The 20,032-nt window shown below is 44.8% G+C and overlaps 1 protein-coding gene across 1 annotated transcript in view; it reads right to left on the bottom strand.

Moving 5' to 3' along the window:
• abtb2.L (ankyrin repeat and BTB domain containing 2 L homeolog) overlaps positions 1-20,032 on the bottom strand; it is a 73,996-nt gene that overhangs the window by 1,361 nt on the left and 52,603 nt on the right. Inside the window, exons 2-16 of the mRNA XM_018257374.2 lie at positions 14,335-14,481; positions 12,071-12,284; positions 10,669-10,821; positions 9,700-9,865; positions 8,761-8,850; positions 7,824-7,925; positions 7,365-7,461; positions 7,113-7,248; positions 6,581-6,807; positions 6,301-6,479; positions 5,966-6,071; positions 5,738-5,840; positions 5,524-5,602; positions 1,081-1,149; positions 260-373 (exon numbers count right to left, since the gene is read on the bottom strand). Coding sequence (XP_018112863.1) covers positions 260-373; positions 1,081-1,149; positions 5,524-5,602; positions 5,738-5,840; positions 5,966-6,071; positions 6,301-6,479; positions 6,581-6,807; positions 7,113-7,248; positions 7,365-7,461; positions 7,824-7,925; positions 8,761-8,850; positions 9,700-9,865; positions 10,669-10,821; positions 12,071-12,284; positions 14,335-14,481 — 1,982 coding nt within the window. The remainder of the gene's footprint in view (positions 1-259; positions 374-1,080; positions 1,150-5,523; positions 5,603-5,737; positions 5,841-5,965; positions 6,072-6,300; positions 6,480-6,580; positions 6,808-7,112; positions 7,249-7,364; positions 7,462-7,823; positions 7,926-8,760; positions 8,851-9,699; positions 9,866-10,668; positions 10,822-12,070; positions 12,285-14,334; positions 14,482-20,032) is intronic.

The following is a 20,032-nucleotide window of genomic DNA, read 5'->3' as shown; positions in this document are numbered from 1 at the left end:
TCCCCAACTTCTTACTGGGTGTTTTCAGCTCTAATCTGTATCTTTTTGGCCAAAAGGCGTAGTTGATGCCACTACTCTAGTTAAGTCCGGAACAATATCTATGGATGTATTCAAAGCAGCCATGGACGATAGAAGAGCTACAACTGTCTGGAGCTCGGTTAGTTCTAGAAGAGCCTCAAACATCCCAATATTACTGGACACCAGGTGCTGATGAGATGGTATGGGGAAGGTTTTGGAGACAGACCCAGCAAGATCTTACCTTTGCGAATTTGTAGATGCTGACTGCATTATCTATGTTGATGCTGTGGGAGCAGATGATCTCGCAGTGCCTCTGCAGGGCATCGAGCTGGAACTGACTGGCCGCTGAAAGGAGCTGTATAAGGAAGCCAGAAGGTATGAATATAGCATGCAGGTCTAGATTTACTATTACCTCTTGCAAGTTTTAAACGTGCAGGCCCAAAATGGATGCTTACATACACCAGGAACTTGTCCAGTAGGCATGGAGAAGTTAGGGTACAACTCTGGGCATCCCAGAAAAAAATTGACTATTCTATCTTGTCAGATGGATACTGGCTTGGGGCACATCAATGCTTTTGGTAGACTGAGGCAAGGATATTGATACTATGTTATAAAGAGATATATGCAATAAATACCAAGGAGAGTGGGGAATGGGACATTGTGTTATGGGAGTAATGGTGAAAAGTTAAGAACTCAAGGTCCCCTAGGAGCAACATGGTCTATTCCTAAACTAGAAGGTTTTTGCTACACCTTTAATCTAAGTATATGAGAGGTAAGTGCAGTGTCCTTCAAGACCACTGGAGGTCTGTAGCACACAAGCTCTGGTCTTTGACACATTTTTAACTAGAAGTAAAAGTCTTGACAACAAAACATGGTGTCTGAAAATGTCGATGTTAATCTGCGTGTTACACCCATTTTCATTGGTTATTGATGGGGGGCAATTTGGGAGCCATTCCACAGAAAGTTGTCCATGGACAACCTGGACTATCTGAAAGTTCTCAGATATTAAACCCATCATCAACACAGAAATTAAAAATATCTATATTTTACTTTTCCACTTACCTCTAAAACAGCAGCCATGGGGACTTTAATTGACTCTGTTCCTCCATAATACAGGTATTGCATGAGCATCTGCAAGGAAGACCATTATTATATTTAGACATGAGACTCCTCCAAGCGCTGGGTGTCAACTGATACAGGTTCCTAAACAATTTACTATCCCACCGGTAAAGGTTGCACAATTATGTCACAACGGTGGGTGGCAGGGTCCATATCGTAAAAACACAGCTGTCTGGACCTTATTGGGCACGCAAGTATTTCATTAGGTAGAACGTAACGGCAAAATGAATGGAAGAGGAAGCATGTGGGTTCCCAAGCCATTTCACAGAATCAAAGTGCCATTCCATAAACCCTATAGAAGCTCATGACTAGTAGTAGTATATTACTGAGGCTTACTGAGAATTCTACATTATACAAATAATGTAGGTAAGACTTTTGAGCTTGTGCATGATAGTATTCTTTCTCGCATCAGGGCACAAAAGGCTTTATATCATGTCAGATAACCGAAACTTAGACTACAGAGACCTAAGGCTTTTGGAAGAGCCTCAGGATGTAGAGGCCACAGGTGTGTGAAGAAGACATTTGAATAATCTCCATTAAGGTCAGGCTCAGCCCAACTCTCTTTCAAGAGGGTCTCTTACAGAAGATCTGTCTCTTTTTGGAGATCTGTACTGGAGGTGCATCAGTTATAGGACAAGTAGTCATTTAGGTCTTCGATGTCTGACTCTTGGAAAGGGCAGAGCTCTCTCAGAGTTGGTCTCCATAGAGATTTTAATGACGTTATAATAAAAAAAATTGAACAATAAAATTTTGAACAATAGCCAAAAATCATGAAACGCCTCCTCCTGCTCCTCTAGTTCAAAGGCTTGTGCCGATGCCAGCAGTACCTCATTTCCAGGGACAGTCCTATTTCGGAATATTTTTTCCACATGTTGCCAAGTGTTGGCCTGGGCTTATTGCAATGCTTTAATCAAAGTGCCCATATGGATGACATCAAGAGAATAAGCCTATTACGGTACCTTCCTCTGTACAGTGTTCCTTCTCTCAGCTCCAGTCATACCTGACCCATCATCTGCTTTCAGACTTTCACAGGGCCTGTTTGGGTCTTAAATCTGGTAGCTTCTATGATACTCTGTGTCAGTTTTTGTACTTTAATACTCAATATCTGACCAGCTTATGGTTAGAAAGAAACAGAACCAACCATCTTTTTAGCTGTTAGATGACTGTGTTTGGTTGGAAAGAGGACAAATCTGACCCGTTTCGCATAGCCAAATATTTGCTGAAATGCATTGAAGTGTATGGGTGGCAATTTTTATTTTGATGTGTGACAAATCTTTGATGTGCAACAATTTTTTTCACCCATTAGAGTCTGTGGGGCATCATTTTTGCAGCGAAACAACGAAAAATTTAGGGATGAATAACTACACTTTTGGTCTAGATGGATAGTCTAGCCAGTGATCCCTAACCAGTAGCTTGTGATCAACATGTTGCTCTCCAACCCCTTGGATGTTGCTCCCAGTGGCCTCAAACCAGGAGCTTATTTTTGAATTCCAGTCTTGGAGGAAAGTTTTGGTTGTATAAAAACCAGGTGTACTGCCAAACAGAGCCTCAATGTAGGTTGACAATCCTACCAAATGGCCAATCACAGTCCTTAGTTGGCACCCAAAGAACATTTTTCATGCTAGTGTTGCTCCCCAACCCCTTTTACTTCTGAATGTTGCTCATGGGTTCAAAAGGTTGGGGATCCCTGGTCTAGACTGTAGCCTTCCCAGCTCCCCTTCAGAAAGATGGCTAGAAAGATTGTATTTTATACACAGAAACTAATGTACCAGCCCAGACGTTTAGCAGCCCTATAATAATGGTCCACGCCTTCAGATTTGTCCATAGGAGCTCCCCATCTTGGATCTTGTTAGGTATCTTTTGTGTGGTAGCATACAAAATAATGTGAAACTGTTGTCACTTTCCACTGTTTAGATGATGCAGCCCTCTGCTTTACTGCCATGAGGAGAAACCGTTTAGAATGTCTTCTCCAGCATGCCTTGTTTTCTAATTGAGTCATTTTGGTATTTGCCTGCTAAGTGCAAATCCAGCCCTGAGAGTTGGAAGGAATGCTCTGTACCGAGGCCATCATACCAGTCATTAGGGGCCTCTTCCCCCTTGGGCTTCCCATCTGGAAAATGAAAGAAGTGGACGGAAGATAAGCTGAACCGGAAAACAGCAGCCCCCAGATCCAAGTTCATCTCTCCGTGCTGATGGGAAAGCCATGTTCCGTGTTTATTACCTTATTCTGCAACATCAGCAATGGCAGGGACCCCGGGATGGCGGCGCACGGGCGGTGTGTGACTACAGACAAATGTATCACCCTGAATTGTTAAGTAGCTGTTGCACATCTGACTTTTTACAGATGCAGAAACTTTTTTATTTTTGGAAACATTTAAAATTTTCACTGAACATTCCTTTAAGGTGGAACAAGACACCAAAATTGCATTTTTTTTCACTAATGAAATAAATGTTTCCGATATACATCCATTACAATTTTTCAGTGGGTTTAATGTTGTTTGCACAAATTAAAAACAGGATCCAACCAGAATCAGAACCACAGAGATGCCAATTTAGATCTGGTTGCATCTTGTCTCTGCCTAACAAACCCCTGCTAAAAAAACTACTGCCCCAGCCCCTGATCGTGCTCCCTCCTTGACTGCTTCGGAGATTTTTGAGTGACGTTTCAATGCATTTCATTGGGGTGGAAAAGTAAGAATTCAGGTGCAGTTTGCTGACAGTGGGTAACGGGTCTGTTATTGACCATGCCCCTCAGCCACATCCTGTTCCACCCTGGCCTGTAGTGATGTGAAAAACTAAAAACTAGTGGTGAGCACAACTTTCCCTTGTTTGTTATAGTTCTACAGGAGCAGTGACCAGCTCCATGTTGTAGCTCCCACCCTTCCCAGCTATAGTCAGGTGATCCCACTGGTGTCTAATAAAAGGGCAGCCAAGTTTGGGAGTTTTACTTTGAAAGCAGCAAGTAAGTTGCAGGTAAAACGTATTCGTCCCTTTTATAAAATGTATAATTAAACCATAGAATTCTTAATGAATCAGATGAAAATTGAGCATAGGACTGGCCAGATATGGGATGACTGTGACGTAGTTGGCCAGCTTAAATATATTGCAATATATGGACAAACAATCCCTGTTTTGTTTAAAGGGTAAGGCATTTTTCAGTAGCAGTATGCACAAAATGTCTCTGTCTTAAATATATTGATAATGGGTTGAGTGCAGAGGACTCTTGTATTTGTCTATATGTATTTTGTGGTCACACCCTCATTGCACCCCCGCCTAATGATTTTAAAAACTAGTGGTGAGCACAACTTTCCCTTGTTTGTTGTAGTGATGTGAGGGCCAGCCTGAAGCCCACGGGACCCGGGTGGGTTTAGGCAACTTCCAGACAAGTTTGCCATGCTTCGGGCTGGTTCGGGGTTGAACGTTTCATTCCACTCTCCCTGCGACCTTACTGTGCCAGCCTCTATTTATAGGCGCGCGACTGCCCGACCCCTTTCATGACATCAGAGCAGGGTTGGACTGGGCCGACGGGACACCGGGAAAAAACCCGGTGGGCCAGCAGCCCTCATGAGTTCCACAGGTCCAGATCCGCTCTCACTCCACACTCCGTAATCTCTACCCGGATAGAGGAGGGTTGAGGGCAGCTGGCATTGGAGGCCCTGAAGTTGTCAGAAGGGGTGTCGGAGCAGGTGTGTGTGGACCCCTGATGTGGTAGCCCTGGTGGGCCTGGACTCCCTGGACTCTGCATCAGAGATGGGCAGGTTGGGCATGGGTCTATAAATAGAGTGGACGTGCCGGCCCTATAGGATTCTGGTTGTGAGGGCTTGGGTTAGGGTTGGCCCGCACATCACTTCTGCCCAGCCCCTGATGGTGCTCCCTCCTTGACTGCTTTGGAGGATTTCGGGTGACTTTTCAATGCATTTCATTGGTAGCAGATAAGTAAGAATTCAGGTGCACATTGCTGACAGCGGGTAATGGGTCTTTTATTGGGGATAGAAAAGCAAAGGGGGCATCCAGGCACTTAAAAATATTTCCATACGGGCCGCCAAAGATAACATTAAAAATACATTATTTATTTTATATTCATTAAAAAATGAATCTCCACTGGCCCTACTCGTTTCCTGCCCCCTAGGGCACTTGGTCAATGGCTATTATTGAGGGTAGACTGGGTGAAAAAAGCTTTTTGGTGGAGTTCCCCTTTTTAATGTATATTTTTCCATTGTGGCAGCTGCCTTTTTGCTTCCCAGAATAAAGCAGCAGAATAGATTGGACCTGACATTAGGAGTTCCCCATAGCTGTTCTTGATAACAATCCTGATTTTTCCAAGGCAGAACCAGTGAAATTTAGTGATTTAGTTGTAGACCGACATTATTAGATTTAGCTACCCACCTGGAATATACTGTACTTGACATCGCAGATTTCAATGGTCTTGTCACATGGGTCCTCCTTAATCATAAGGGATTTAAACCTGAGGAGAAATAGGGGAAGGGGCAGGTAGGTGATCCATCTGTGATTATTGATGAATTATTGTCAGCACAGAACAAGGAAATACAAGTTTTACTTTGGCTTCTCCTCCCTTATTCCGCAGCCTCCCTTGTCTCACCTATTGGAGGCCGTGACCAGCAGGACCTTGTGAGCGTAGAAGAGTTTCCCCTCGACCAGGAAAGTCACATCGGACATCTCCTTGTTGTTCAGAAAGTGGGGGTCTGTAAGGTACAACATGTGAAGGGTCAGACACCACCACAACCGGGTCATTTGCTTTGCCACCCTCATACCCTATATCTTAGTGGCAGGTTCATTGGAAATATTAAGCAGATAAAGTGTTCCTCACCCAGGCGCGCAGGAAGTGCCTTTTGTGCCTCCAGAATGCTGGGTATCGGGCAGTCGCCATAGCAACGAGTAAAGATGGCCGCCGCTTTCTGTACGATGGCATCAGTCTGTGGAAAGAGAGCAAAGTTAGTCTTCAGTAGTGTATTCAACAATCCATAGGTTCTCCAGGGTGTCTAGAAACCCTGGAATAAGTCCATGCATGAACATTAGCAGCTCCCAACACCCAATGAGGTGAATGCTAAGAGTGAGTGATACTGGGACCCCATACTTTCTGCTCTACCTAGGGTCCACCTTCTTCTCCATCTCTATCTATGCCGGTACAAAGACCATGCTTACTTTACTGGCTTTGAAGATATGGAAGAGTAGAGCCAGTCCTTCACTGACAAGTTCCTCGTTGTAGTCCTCCTCTCTTATGGAAGAGAATTCCTGCAGCAGGTTCTCCATGGCCGAGAGGTGCAAGTGGTGGAAAGACGTTTGCAGGGACTCCACCCACACGTGCATCTTCCATGGGACCCCTGGAACACAGGAATGGGCATAAATTCAATGCATTGCACAAGGTGCTACAATATGCTGGACTATGATCTATGAACCCTGCAAGGCTGTGTGTGCGCCTCACCCAGGCTCCGGAGCTCCATGGTTATATCCAGGTATCCATGTTCTGCACTGTAATACATAGCCTCCTGCAGAGCTTTCATCCTGGCCTTGCAGAGCCGGACGGGCCCTCGGTCATTGCTTCCCATGCTGGACGTGTCGCTCTCTACCCCCTCAGCCAGTATCTCCTCCAGTGATAGGACGTCCCCTGGATAGAGCTGAGGCTGCGTAAGCAACTTGCGCAGAACATTCCTGCAATGGTATAGAATAATGAAGATGAGCATCCACATAATGAGGCCATTCCGGAGATCAGTTCCTATATACGAACAGGACTTTTCTGCCTCTGCATAAAGGTGGCCACTAGGTGGTGCTACTTCTTTATGTTATTGTCACATAAGAAAACAAAGATCTCCAAAAAGAGCTGCTTGCCCATATCGGCACTGAAGGAGCACAATACACCTGAGCTCAACAAATAAATAGACCACATATGAACTACAACCAGTTTTAACCTAACTGGGCCATCAGGAGTCTCTGTAGGTGCAGGTAACATTGCTCACCTGTGCCCATGTGCTGCAGCGTGGCTAAAACAATTCATATCCTCGTGCAGGGACGAGGACACACCCCCTGCCTCCAGCATGTTCAGGAGAGGATCAGCCCCTCTGTCCAGGAGCAGACTCACCAGCTCGTAGTTACCTGCAAACATAAAACAACTCCCAGTTTATCATCATTTCAAAGGGGAGAGAAAGAATGGCAGAAAGCAGCAGGCAGTATGTAATTTTGAATTCAAGGTCTGTGTTGGGGTGAGATACCTGCAGCTGATGCCAGTTGTAGGGGTGTCTCAGCATAGTTGTCCTCACTGCTGTTTTCGGCTGAGCCTTCAACGTCGGCACCGGCGTCCAGCAGCAGCTGGGAAAAAAAAAGATCAAAGACTATAGACTCAGGGACGGATTTACATATTTGGCTCCCCTAGGCCCACTGGCATTCATCGCCCCTGTTCCCTTCCCTTTATTCGTCCAAATTTTCATCATCTGGACCGGAGCAATAGGGACTGCGCATGGGAAATTAAAAAAATTATTGTATCTCCAGCGCAACCCCAGTGTTTTTGAACCAATGTGGGTGTGGTTGGGCAGCATGCCGCCCCCCCCCTAAAATCCTGCCACCCTAGGCGGCCTTTCCACAAATCCGGGCCTGTATAGACTTGCTTGAAAGTGTCATAAACACCAGGGAAGCAGGGAAATACTTATCTAAATAGTAAGAAATTCTAATACCTGCACCACCGAGATGTGTCCATGGAGAACTGCAAATGTCAATGCCGTCCAGTGCCGACTGTCAGGATGAACAGAGGGGTATCGGGGTGAACAGTTGGGGACCTGCCAGAATAAAATAACAATCCAGTTATCACTGGCCTTAATGGAGACAATCCCTTTAAAGGAGAACCAGCCCAAGGCAACCACAGCCCTTTAGCAGTAAAGATCTGTGTCTCAGAAGATGCCCCAGTAGCTCCCCATCTTCTTTTCTGCTGATTCACTGCACATGCTCTGTGCTGCTGTCACTTACTGAGCTTAGGGACCCACTCACAATATACAGTACACATAGAATAGAAATGTCACAATATAAGGCTGATTAGTAATTAATACAGATAATTACTACATGGCAGCACAGAAACCAGTGCAATTATCATCAGAATTTAATAATCAGCAAACCTGTAGCATCAGCTTATATTACAGCCAGGGAAGCTCATTTTCTGCTGGATAATTAGTGACGAGCCCTAAGCTTAGCTTCTCAACAGCCAATCAGAGCCCACTGAGCATGTGAGTGTCACAGACACTTTCCAAGATGGTGACCCCCTGTGACAAGTTTGAAGTCCTGGATCATTGCTGCTATTGACAAGCTGAAACTTTAGCCTCGTGCAATAAGTTCAGGATATAAAATATGCCATTTTTAGCCATTTTAATTTTTAGGTTTTAGTTCTCCTTTAATGGAAACACTCCCTTTAAGGCAAGGCTACATGGCATTTCTAGTGGCCCTATGGGGTAAACAGAGCTAAAAGCACAATGGATATATTATATTAAGTAACACTTGCTAGATACTATATATACAGCAGGGATGTGCACCCCTGAATCAGTTATAATTGTATGGGGTCCAATCTTTTCTAAATGTGGCCCTTCACCTCCCTACCCAGTGACAACACAGAAGGCCTCTTACTGCCACATCCAGGTTAGCGCCAGCTTCTATCAGCATCTGGACCATGGCTTCATCTCCGGCAGCGCAGGCGTACATGAGCGGCGTCAAACCCTGTTTAAAAATGAAAAATAAAAACATGAGTCATTAATACCGACATGGAATTAGAAACGGGAAGATCGATTGGGTCATTATATAATAAGGATAGAGATAGTGTGAACTGCAGCTGCAACACACGCAACTGTAAAGGTTGCTTGTCCCTAGGAGAAGGAAAGCTTCCAAAGCAGTTTATTGCCAATAGATACAATAGTACAAGCTATAACACTATATTTATTCTGCAAAATACTTTACCATACCCGAGTAAACAGCTCTAGAAACTCTCTCTGCTTGTTTAGGATAGCAGCTGCCATATTAGCTTGTGACATAACTTCCTGCCTGAGTCTCTCCCTGCTCAGCAAAACAGATTACCTAATTTGGCCCTAGGTCTCTCCTGGTAATAGTTGCCCGGTGCTGGCTGGAGGTCTGATGAAGGGGCTAGCCCCCGAAACGTTACATCACTTGACGAAATAAACGTGTAGGGGAGATACACTAGCCTGTGTTGTTTGGCTAATCTTCTTTGCAGATCTCTCCCTGCTCACTCATAGCTCTGGTCTCAGATTACAGCAGGAAGGGGAGAGAGGAGCAAACTGAGCATGCTCAAGCCCAAGCCCTGGAGGTTTAAGCTGAAAACAGGAAGTCTGATACAGAAGCCCATGAGTACACAATAGAAGGAAAGAAATGTGGTGTTTCTTTTGACAGAGGACTCAGAGCAACATTACTTTGTGGGTTTACTGGTGTATTTATATAGACCTTTCTGATAAAGCTTACTTAGTTTTAGCCTTTCCTTCTCCTTTAAAGATAAACCCTTTAATCATAAAAGTAATATTTCCCCTTTATGTATGTCTGTAAGTGTCTATATCCCACCTGGTCATCCATAGTATTGATCCCGTCGGGCCCCAGAGCCCGCACCGCCTGAGGAATGAGATCGGTCCTGCCACAGTTGAGCATTCGGAAGCCCAGATCCTGCTGGAATCTCTCAGTAGCTGCCCCGGCGTCCAGCCGTCGGAATGAGCTGAAGCAACACTCTGGCCTGAGATTTGGGTGAAGAAAGCAGGAAAACAGTGAGGGGAAGGATAGAGGGAAGGAAGAATAACCAAAAGACAGAGAAACCATGGAGGTGACGTTGTGGTGAACAACATTACTAACCAGAAGAAGACACAACTTTGCTTGTCTAGTTACATGAGCAAAGTTTACCCCGGTTCCCAGCAACCAATCAGTTAGCTTTAAATAAAGGGTAGTTCTCATTTAAAGGATAAGTAAACTTCTAAAATATGTGAATATAAAATTGATGAGGGGGCTATTCTAAGCACTTTTGCAATGTACATTCATTATTTATTTATTTTTAATTCCAAGATACATGTACTGTTAAGATGAATGAATTTTGTTGCAACAGTGCCACCTGCTGGTCATTTTCTGACCAGTCTGACCACCAAGTAGTCAAGGAAATTGTCAGGAGAAAGAAAGAGGCTGCTCTGATGTTCTTCTGCTTAAGAAAAAAATCAGAAACCTTTCTCAAATCTTTCCTAAGCAGAAGAACATCAGAGCAGCCTCTTTCTTTCTCCTGACAACTTCCTTGACTACTTGGTGGTCAGACTGGTCAGGTGGAGCTGTTGTAACAAAATTCATTCATATTAACAGTACATGTATCCCTTAATATCTTGGAATTAAAAATAAATAAATAATGATTGTACATTACACTTGTGCTAAGAATAGCCCCCTCATCAATTTTACATTCACTTATTTTAAAGATTTACTTATCCTTTAAAGAGAAGGAAAGTACTATTCACTTGGGCCCCCCAGTAAATCCCAATACTAAGTGCTCCTGTTACTCACTTAAGTTGCCTTGGTTCACAATCCAGCCCCGGGAGGAGGAGTCTGGCCGTCTGTCTGATGTCATCACTTTCAACTGTCAGACTGCGCCTGTGCTCCGCGTACGTGATGGCGACCCTCATCCACTCCATTAGAGGGGGCAGCAGGATGAATGGCCTGGGTGGGGAGAAGGATAGAATAAAGAACAAGTTAATGGTATTGTAATTCACCCCCATGTACTACTGAGTCATCAGTCAACCTTGGGGTAGCTGGGGGGTGGCCTATAAAGAGTACCTGTGCCAATGTTATATGGCAGTTGGAAGTCATAGACAAAGGTAGGAATGCTTTGAGTACTATGTGTCAATATAAGGGTATGCTGTGTGCTGCTTTAATGTGAATACATAAAAGTAATTGTTTTTAAACAATAAATCGATGTTTTGTAGAACTCCATTCTGAACTCTTCTATGTGTCAATATCGCAATACAAATTGGTCCAGGTTGGGTGAACACTCGCTCAAATGTTGACCCTCTAAATGGTCAGTACTAGTGGAAATCCCGCACCGCACCCGCCTGACACCCTCCCTCCCTTCACCTACTCCCGCCCGAGCCCGACTTCCGGGTTCCTTTTATAGACCCGTGCCGCCCCACCGATGACATAAAAAAGGGGCGGGGCGAGCAGGCTCAGCGTCAGGAAGAACCAGGAAGTCGGAAGCCTGCTTTTGACTGTGGCGGGCAGGGAGAGCAGGAGAAGAGCTCAACCCGCACCCGCCAAGGAGAGTGCAAGGTCAGCCTGAACCCGCCCGACCCGCGGGGATATCGGGCCGGCCCGCACATCACTAGTCAGTACATTTAGGCCTGTATTTTTGTGAGTATCCTAGATTTCTGTCCAGGTCTTGGATAAAAGGGAAGTCTTCTCAAGTGGGCTGGGCATAACAAGGTGTGGCTTGGATGGAACAGGGCCTTGTATACTTTGATATGGACTAGGAGGCCCCAATCCACCTAAATCCTTCCCAAATTCAAACATAGCCCTATCTAGTTCCCACTAAGCCCCTTCTCTCTTGCCACCCACTAATGGTGCAGTTGGAGGGTATTGGAGGAGTTGTTCGATAACCTTGACCAGTGGAGTAACTATAGAGGAAGCAGACCCTCTACATGGAACACCCACCTCCCCAGCCATTATCTTACTTTTTCCTGGGATGTAGGCTGCGCTAGTGCTGGGAGGGGGCAGGGAGTGGGTGGGCATGAGGCGGGAGTGGGCCGTGCAGACGGGTTAGCGGGTTGGGAAGTGCAGTGCGCTGAGCCCTCTGAAGATTTTTTTGCAGGGGGGCCCAGCACACTGTAGTTACACCACTAACCCTGACCTACCAAGCATGACCCGTTAGTGAGCTCACAGTGATGCCATCATAAGCTGTAGCGCTCTCATGTACCTCTCATTGTGTAGCGCCATCTTGGGAGGATCCAGGTTAGGGTTTTCCATGGACTCCATCTGGGAGCAGCGTAGGAAGTAATATAGTGTGTGCAGAGAGTCGGGCGACCAGGTGATGTGATGCTGAGGGTGCCGGGAGTGCCGCGAGGGGCTCATTCCGGGCCGTAGGCTCGTCAGACACTGCAAATGGTGCATGGCACGGGACACCAGGTCACCTGTAGAGACAGCCAGGAGTCAAGATAAAATGCACTGGGGGGTTAGTTCCCCTTAAAATTAACATTATTATTGTCTACACCATACTAAAAGGTAATTGAAAGGTGAACAACCCCATTAAGGTTTACTTCTATTCCAGGAGGAAACTAGCAAGAGACAGACAGAAATCTTAGACTCTATTTCCCCAAATTATCCAAAATACGCTGACTCCATCCCTTCTTCTCCGTCCGGTCGCATCTTTACATCACTGCGTCACATTTGCCCTTTAAAAGGTCGTTGTAGCTACATTGCTGAGCAGTACGGGCTGCGTGTGATACAATATCCGTGGGATGAGAGAGGAATAAAACCGATGAGCGATTCTCTCGAGGAACCGACCCAGAGGTCAGAAACACACGAGGAAATGTGATCATGTTCACTGGGAGGCGATTGCACGGGGCCCCGTAGTAACAACAGCTTTAACTACTGTTCCAGAATCACATTGATCAACACTAACAATATTGTAATGCCATAAACACCCTTCTACATCCCCTTCACTCACACATGCACAGAGAAGAGAACACACAAACACACATATATATATATATGAGTAAATTCCTTTGACTTTCAAATGGGGGTCGCTGACCCCAACTAAAAACAGAAATGCTTTCCAAGGCTACAAATGTATTGTTATTGCTTTTATTAATCCTCTTTCTATTCAGGCCTCTCCTATTCATATTCCAGTCTCTTATTCAAATCAATGCATGGTTGCTAGGGTAATTTGGAACCTAGCAACCAGATGGCTGAAATAAAGCTGCTGAATAAAAAGCTAAATAACTCAAAAACCACAAATAATAAACCAATTGCAAATTGTCTCAGAATATCACTCTCTACATCATACTAGCAGTTAATTTAAAGGTGAACAACCCCTTTAAGTTAGCTTTTAGTATGTAATAGAATGTCCTATTCTTAGTAACTTTTCAATTGGTCTTCATTATTTTTTAATATATATATATATATATATATATATATATATATTTTTTATTTTTTTATTTTTTTTTATTTGCCTGTTTCTTCTGATTCTTTCCAGCTTTCCAGATTCTTGACCCCATCTAAGTAGCTTGTTATTGCTACTTTTAATTATTCGTCGTTCTATTCAGGCCTCTCCTATTGATATTCCAGTCTCTTATTCAAATCAATGTGTGGTTGCTAGGGTACTTTGGACCCTCACAACCAGATTGCCGAAAATGGCAACTGGAGAGCTGCTGAATAAAAAGCGAAATAACTTGAAAACCACAAATAATAAAAAATGAAAACCAATTGCAAATTGTCTCGGAATATCACTCTCTACATCATACTAAAAGTTAATTTAAAGGGGAACAACCCCTTTAAATTAGCTTTTAGTATTTTATCGAATGTACTATTCTTAGCAACTTTTCAATTGGTCTTCATTATTTATTTATTTTTTCCTTATTTGTCTTCTTATCATGATTCTTTCCAGCTTTCAAATGGGGGTCACTGACCCCATCTGTTAATAACTTACTGATAAGTTATAAAAATGCAAAAAAAAATAATTATGGCCACAAAAAACTCCAGAGCCGTGCCACAATCAGAGTCAGAGGGTAACACCCAACAACTGCCGCCCCCAGGTAACAGGTTAGGACATTATTAGGATGGTCCCACCTTCCCAAATCGAATGTTGATGACATATGTGTTACCGCAGAATGTTCTAGATAAATATAAATTGCCGGAACTCGCCCGAATAAACATGTGTTTCAATGTCAGGGATCCCTGCACCCCGAGGCTATTCCATTATTAAACGGAGACACTGCTGCTTCAGAAATGTAAAAACATGTAACAAACCACATCTGAGCCCTCATCCCAGTCTCAAAGCGGAATAAATTAAACCATAAAAATGTTTTTTTATAATGTTTCATGCAGAATACTGTATTATCCAGCCCCTTCAGAACTGTGTCTGAATTATTAAAGGGGAACTAAACCCAAAAAAAACTGTTTGGATGCCCTGGATTCTGTAACGTGGTGGTTGCTGTTTCTGGACCCCTGAATGTTACTTACTCAGCTCAGAGATGCTGCCGACGCAGGTTGCGAGCAGGGACTGTTCCAGCGTCCGCAGTTCCAGATGCGTGTAGGCATTCGCTGTTTCGTCTCCTGCGAGAGCGCCGTCATTATAGGGACTGAAATAGGGAGGGAGGGAGAGGACACCTACAAAGAATAAAAATAGACAGAATGTCAGAATTCATTTTTATTCTATTTTTAGCATAAAAATATAATTCTAAGCAACCAGTGTTGGATTGGCATCCCCCGGAATCCCTGAGTTAAGGGCCCACCACCGTGGCTCTACAACCACTTCCAACAAGGCCAGAGCCCACCAGGCTTATTCCCGGTGTCACGGTGTTCCAGTCCCACCCTGTAAGCAATTTTTTCATATATAAAGTAAATGAAATTGCCATTCAAAGTATTTGTCCCTTTAAAGGGGTGGTTCACATTTGCGTTAACTCTTCCTATGTTATAGAATGGCCGATTCTAAGAGACTTTTCAATTGGTCCTTATTATTTATTTGTTTATAGTTTTTTAATTATTCACCTTCCTCTTTCGACTCTTTCCAGAAGTGATGTGCGGGTTGGGTAAAACCCGACCCGGCCCCCACAACCAGCGCCTGCATCTGACTTCCAGGTTGTTTTATAGACCCGTGCCGACCTGCCCTGCCGATGACGTCACAAAAGGGGCGGATCAAGCAACTATAAAGCCGGAAGTCGGCATTTGAAGGTGGCAGGAGAGCAGGAGAGGAGCTCAACCCCCAGCCACCACCTGCGAAGAGGAGTGTGAGGTCGGCCCGCACATCACTACTTTACAGCTTTCAAATGGGGGTCACTGACCCCATCTAAAAAAAACAAATGCTCTGCAAGGCTACAAATGTATTCTTATTTTGACTTATTTATTACTCCTATTACTATTCAGACCCTCCCTTAATTATATTCCAGTCTCTTATTAGTGCATGGTTGCTAGGGTAATTTTTTATTTGCAGCAGGGCAGTAACCCATAGCAACCAATCAATGATTAGCATTTTTCAATCAGAGGCCAGTAGGGCAACGAAAGCAAAAACTTGACTACTGCCTAGGTGCATATTTGCCCATTGTTGATGAATGAGCCATAATAGGAAAGATACAAGTTAAACCTGCAGTCTCAGCTTTGCTTAAACAGCCATTGTTTCCTTTAATGACTGGTTGTAACCCGCCATATATTCTCCCGTAGGTCTCCTTTGTGTTATAATCTTGTAACAAGACATATATAGGGCCGAACAGGGCCACTCTTTTGTACAAAGAGATACCATGTATATATATATATATATGTTCCAGATATTAAAATTTTTGCAAAATGTTTGAATACATTTCCCCTTTAGGTCAAGAGCTTCAATACCCATCTGCCTCTTCCCTTCTATCTGCACAATCCCCTCTCTTTATTCCATTCCCCCCGAATTCCCCTCTAATGGAGAGCGCAGAAAGGGCTGTTTCCCTGAAGCGCACGAATGCTTTTTATGACATGGACGGTGGTAATAACTTCCCCAGACAAGGAAAATATTTAGGAAAATCAGCATTTCATCTGTACATTTCACGCGACTGCCAAACACTCTCTCTTTTGGGCGCCGGAGTGAGTGCTAATGGCTGGAGCTGGGTGATTCAGGGACAGGTTTCAGCCACCTTACACTTGCCTTTGCCCCATACACTTAGGCTGCTGTCTCTATTGTGACGTCCATAAGGTTGTGCCGTCACACGCTGCTGCCCATTGAAAGACATGAAAAATTAAACGAAAGCCTAAAATCAATTCATCGGTGACTGTTTTGCCTTTAAATATGTAAACAGAGGAAGGAAGCCTGTAATGAACGCTCTGGGAGGCCTGGCCTTCCCAAAAGTGGACAACAGCTATATGTGGATAAGTCATTAAAAAATCATATTAATGGAAAACACAGTTTATTAGCAATTTGCTGAATGGCAAAACTTCCGACGGGCGGATCAATAGGGAGTGGATGATGCAGGAGACTTTTATTTGATCAAATCATTAATGCGGGATTCATGCTGGGGAAAATCCACAGTCTCTCTATAAAAAACGCTACGAGCACGTTAAAGGGGAAATAAACCTTCCGTAGCAATGTGCTCCTGACTACATTTGGATCAACAACTCCAGATTGTCAAGATTTGTTGCGGGACCCAAGAGATAAAGTCATGGAGACGGGACCCTGAGGTTTAATTCAGAATTTGTGGGCATTGCACAGGGGGCTATGAATAACATATAATCGGTTTGTCGTTGCAATGGCCCCTGCACATGATTAGCCGCGTGTATGGGAAGCAGCTGGATATGGGACCCTGGGGAGAGAAGTGGATTTAATGGGGGGCTCAGGGGACAGTGGGATTATAGTTGGGTTTATAAACTGAGTATTGGGCATCTGTGTGTAATAGATAAAAACTCACTACAAAGCAGCAAAGAGATTTATTTGCATTTGGTCTTCATGATGCTCTCCTATGGGATAGGAATGCTCAGCCTGCTCAACGGCAACGGCAAAAGTATAATAAAGTCTGGGATTTTAGATGGCGGAGCTATTGTTCTGTAGCCTCTCTAATTGTACTTTGCAAGTCTTGTGGATTGGAGAATGGAAGAAATATGATATAGGTCTTGTTAGAATTTTGGCCAGGCCAGGGCCATATCTGCATGCTGTTTGTATGGACTCCATGCACTGGGATGAGTTTTATTGAGCAGTATTGCTTTATGGATCCATCTCTGGTGTTGCAGGAATACATGCTTTAACCCTTGATAATATGTTGGGAGTATGCTGGGGTGTAGTTCAGCAATATTAGGGAGAAGCAACACACTTTTTCAAAAAAAAAAAAAGGCTTACAACTAGGGCTTACACCCAGCGAATATATCGCTAGCCTAGTCATAAAAACAGTGGTTTGGTTTATTTAAAATTTACTGTCTGTATAATTTTATTCTGCCCCTTTGCATGTGCTGATTTGCCCTGATACACCCCTGGCCTGCCTAATTAAACCCCGGATCTGCCCAGTAAAACCCCTGGCCTGCCTAATTACACCCCAGATCTACCCAGTAAAACCCCTGGCCTGCCTAATTAAACCCCAGATCTACCCAGTAAAACCCTGACCTGCCTAATTACACCCCAGATCTACCCAGTAAAACCCCTAATCTGCCTAATTACACCCCAGATCTGCCCAGTCGCCTAATTACACCCCAGATCTACCCAGTAAAACCCCTGACCTGCCTAATTACACCCCAGATCTACCCAGTAAAACCCCTGACCTGCCTAATTACACCCCAGATCTGCCCAGTAAAATTCCTGGCCTGCCTAATTACACCCCAGATCTGCCCAGTAAAATTCCTGGCCTGCCTAATTACACCCTGGTTCTCTGCCCAGTAAAACCCCTGACCTGCCTAATTACACCCCAGATCTTCCCAGTAAAATTCCTGGCCTGCCTAATTACACCCTGGTTCTCTGCCCAGTAAAACCCCTGACCTGCCTATTTACACCCCAGATCTACCCAGTAAAAGCCCTGGCCTGCCTAATTACACCCCAGATCTGCCCAGTAAAACCCCTGACCTGCCTAATTACACCCCAGATCTGCCCAGTAAAACCCCTGGCCTGTCTAATTACACCCCAGATCTACCCAGTAAAAGCCCTGGCCTGCCTAATTAGACCGTTGACCCAATGAGGTTCCTGCCTGCTTCCCCTATAAGCCATGCCCATGATCCTTCCCAATCCCTTCCTCTATTGCACCATCGCCTGCCCCCCTAAAACCCTGTCAATGTTTTTTTTAGTGAAAAGGTGGTAACCATATTTAAACCACTTTAAATCTAAAACATTAAACTTAAAAAAAAGTTTGCCTTAAAAATGAAGACTGACATTCTGACATCCGGCTAATTAACTCTGGTTCCTACGAGCAGTTTTGACCAATGGGTGGAGAGGTCCTGTCCGACTACATAACTATTTCATTTACTTGAGAGCTGACGATCTCCTGCCCCCTGCTGGAGAGGTGGAGCTCGGCACAGATCCAGGAAGCAGTAACAGAAGAGAGGTAAGTACAGCAGCCAAAACATTATAAAATATAAACTGGCTCTTTAAATGAAAGCAGTGACAGTTCTGATTGGCTGGTCTATGAAGTGACATTAATGAGGACAATATGTGCAGCATGCAGGGGTGTTACTTCCATCAGCGCTAGACAGATCATTTCTACTGACACAACCCACAACATTTCTCCATAGGATTTCCTGCATTGCCCACATGGCACAGTCTCCGGCCATGAGAATCACTCACCGAGGTGAATAGTAATTACCCTGTATATTAAACAAGATTTAACTGCAGAGATAGCTGGGCAGCCACATTCCATTAAGGGGGCTGGGAGTCCTGTGAAGGTCCATTTTTTGAAACCAGTACCCGATTCATACCCGCAATTTGACCCGCATGTTCCAGCTACCCGCCCCGCAATGGGTCATCTAATCTCCCGATTAGTGATGTGCAGGACCTGCACCCGCCCCATAACCGCCCTTCCTCCACCCGCGCCAGAATTCCGGGATCCTTTTATAGACCCGCGCCAACCTGCCGACGATGACATCACAATTGGGGAGGGGCGAGCAGGCGCGCTGCTATAAAACCGGAAGCCCGAAGTCGGCAGTGCAAGGTGGCAAATGGGGGTGCGAGGTCGGCCCAAACCCGACCGACCCTGCGGGTAAACCCTTGGCTATCGGCCCGGCTTGCACATCACTACTCTCGACCCAGGGGCAGTGTCGGACTGGCCCACCTGGATACCAGGAAAACTCCCGGTGGGCCCAGGTATCAGTGGGCCTCTTGCTTCTAACCATTTAGCCTATTTCATGACCATTCTTTATGGGGAAAAAATACTTAATAATGCAAGAATATAGTAAATAGATATAAAAGACTAAGAGAATAAAGAGGTTGAGTGAGGAAAGGAGGAATAATAGCTTGAAAAGTGGGCCCATGGTCTAGGGTTTTCTGGTGGGCCACTGGCACCCCAGTCCGACACTGCCCAGGGGACACATAAAACCGGAAGTGACGTCACATTTGAATGGAAGCGGCATCACTCCGGCACCGAATCTTCGCAAGCAAATTAAAAAACCATAGGGGAGGGGTGAAGCCCGCACCTTTGTTGGGTACCCAGCCAGGTTACCCACGGACTCCCCGCACAGTCATAGAATTGGAGACTTTATAGCCCGAAACCCGTTCACTTTGCAGGTATTCCACAGGTACCTGACCTGAAGCGGGACTCTAGGCTGTGGTACTAAAACTGCAGTGAGATTGTGGGGGGCAGTGCATCAAATTACGGCCTATCAATTACATATTAGTAATCACATCATGTCTCTAAAGCCCCGTTGACGTTAATGGGTTACACCAGCTCTAAGGTGCTGTAAAATAATCATCATATTTAATACATGGTTTTATAAATATCATAACTACCTCTTAAAGACATTTAACTTGCAGTTCTTAAAATTCCCTCCCCCTAAAGTCCTAGCCCTCCAGCATACAATCGGTTACTCCCTGCAGCTCCCTCTCCTTCCCTGGGTTTGGCTCCAGCCATTGGAGGCATCTGGATACAATTAGAGGGTCCATTGAGCGGCACTTTATACACTGCTCCTCTTGTGCCAGAGCCGTTAGATTGTTATTAATATGGCTGCACAGGGGCACGGGCTCGCCCACGTTAACCCTTTCCCCGCTGCCAGGGCCCCCAATCAT

The sequence above is a fragment of the Xenopus laevis genome, chromosome 4L (genome assembly GCF_017654675.1).
Source record: "Xenopus laevis strain J_2021 chromosome 4L, Xenopus_laevis_v10.1, whole genome shotgun sequence".
Lineage (NCBI taxonomy): Eukaryota > Metazoa > Chordata > Amphibia > Anura > Pipidae > Xenopus > Xenopus laevis.
Note: the sequence above shows the minus strand (reverse complement) of the source record. Positions and strands in the feature narration are given on the sequence as shown.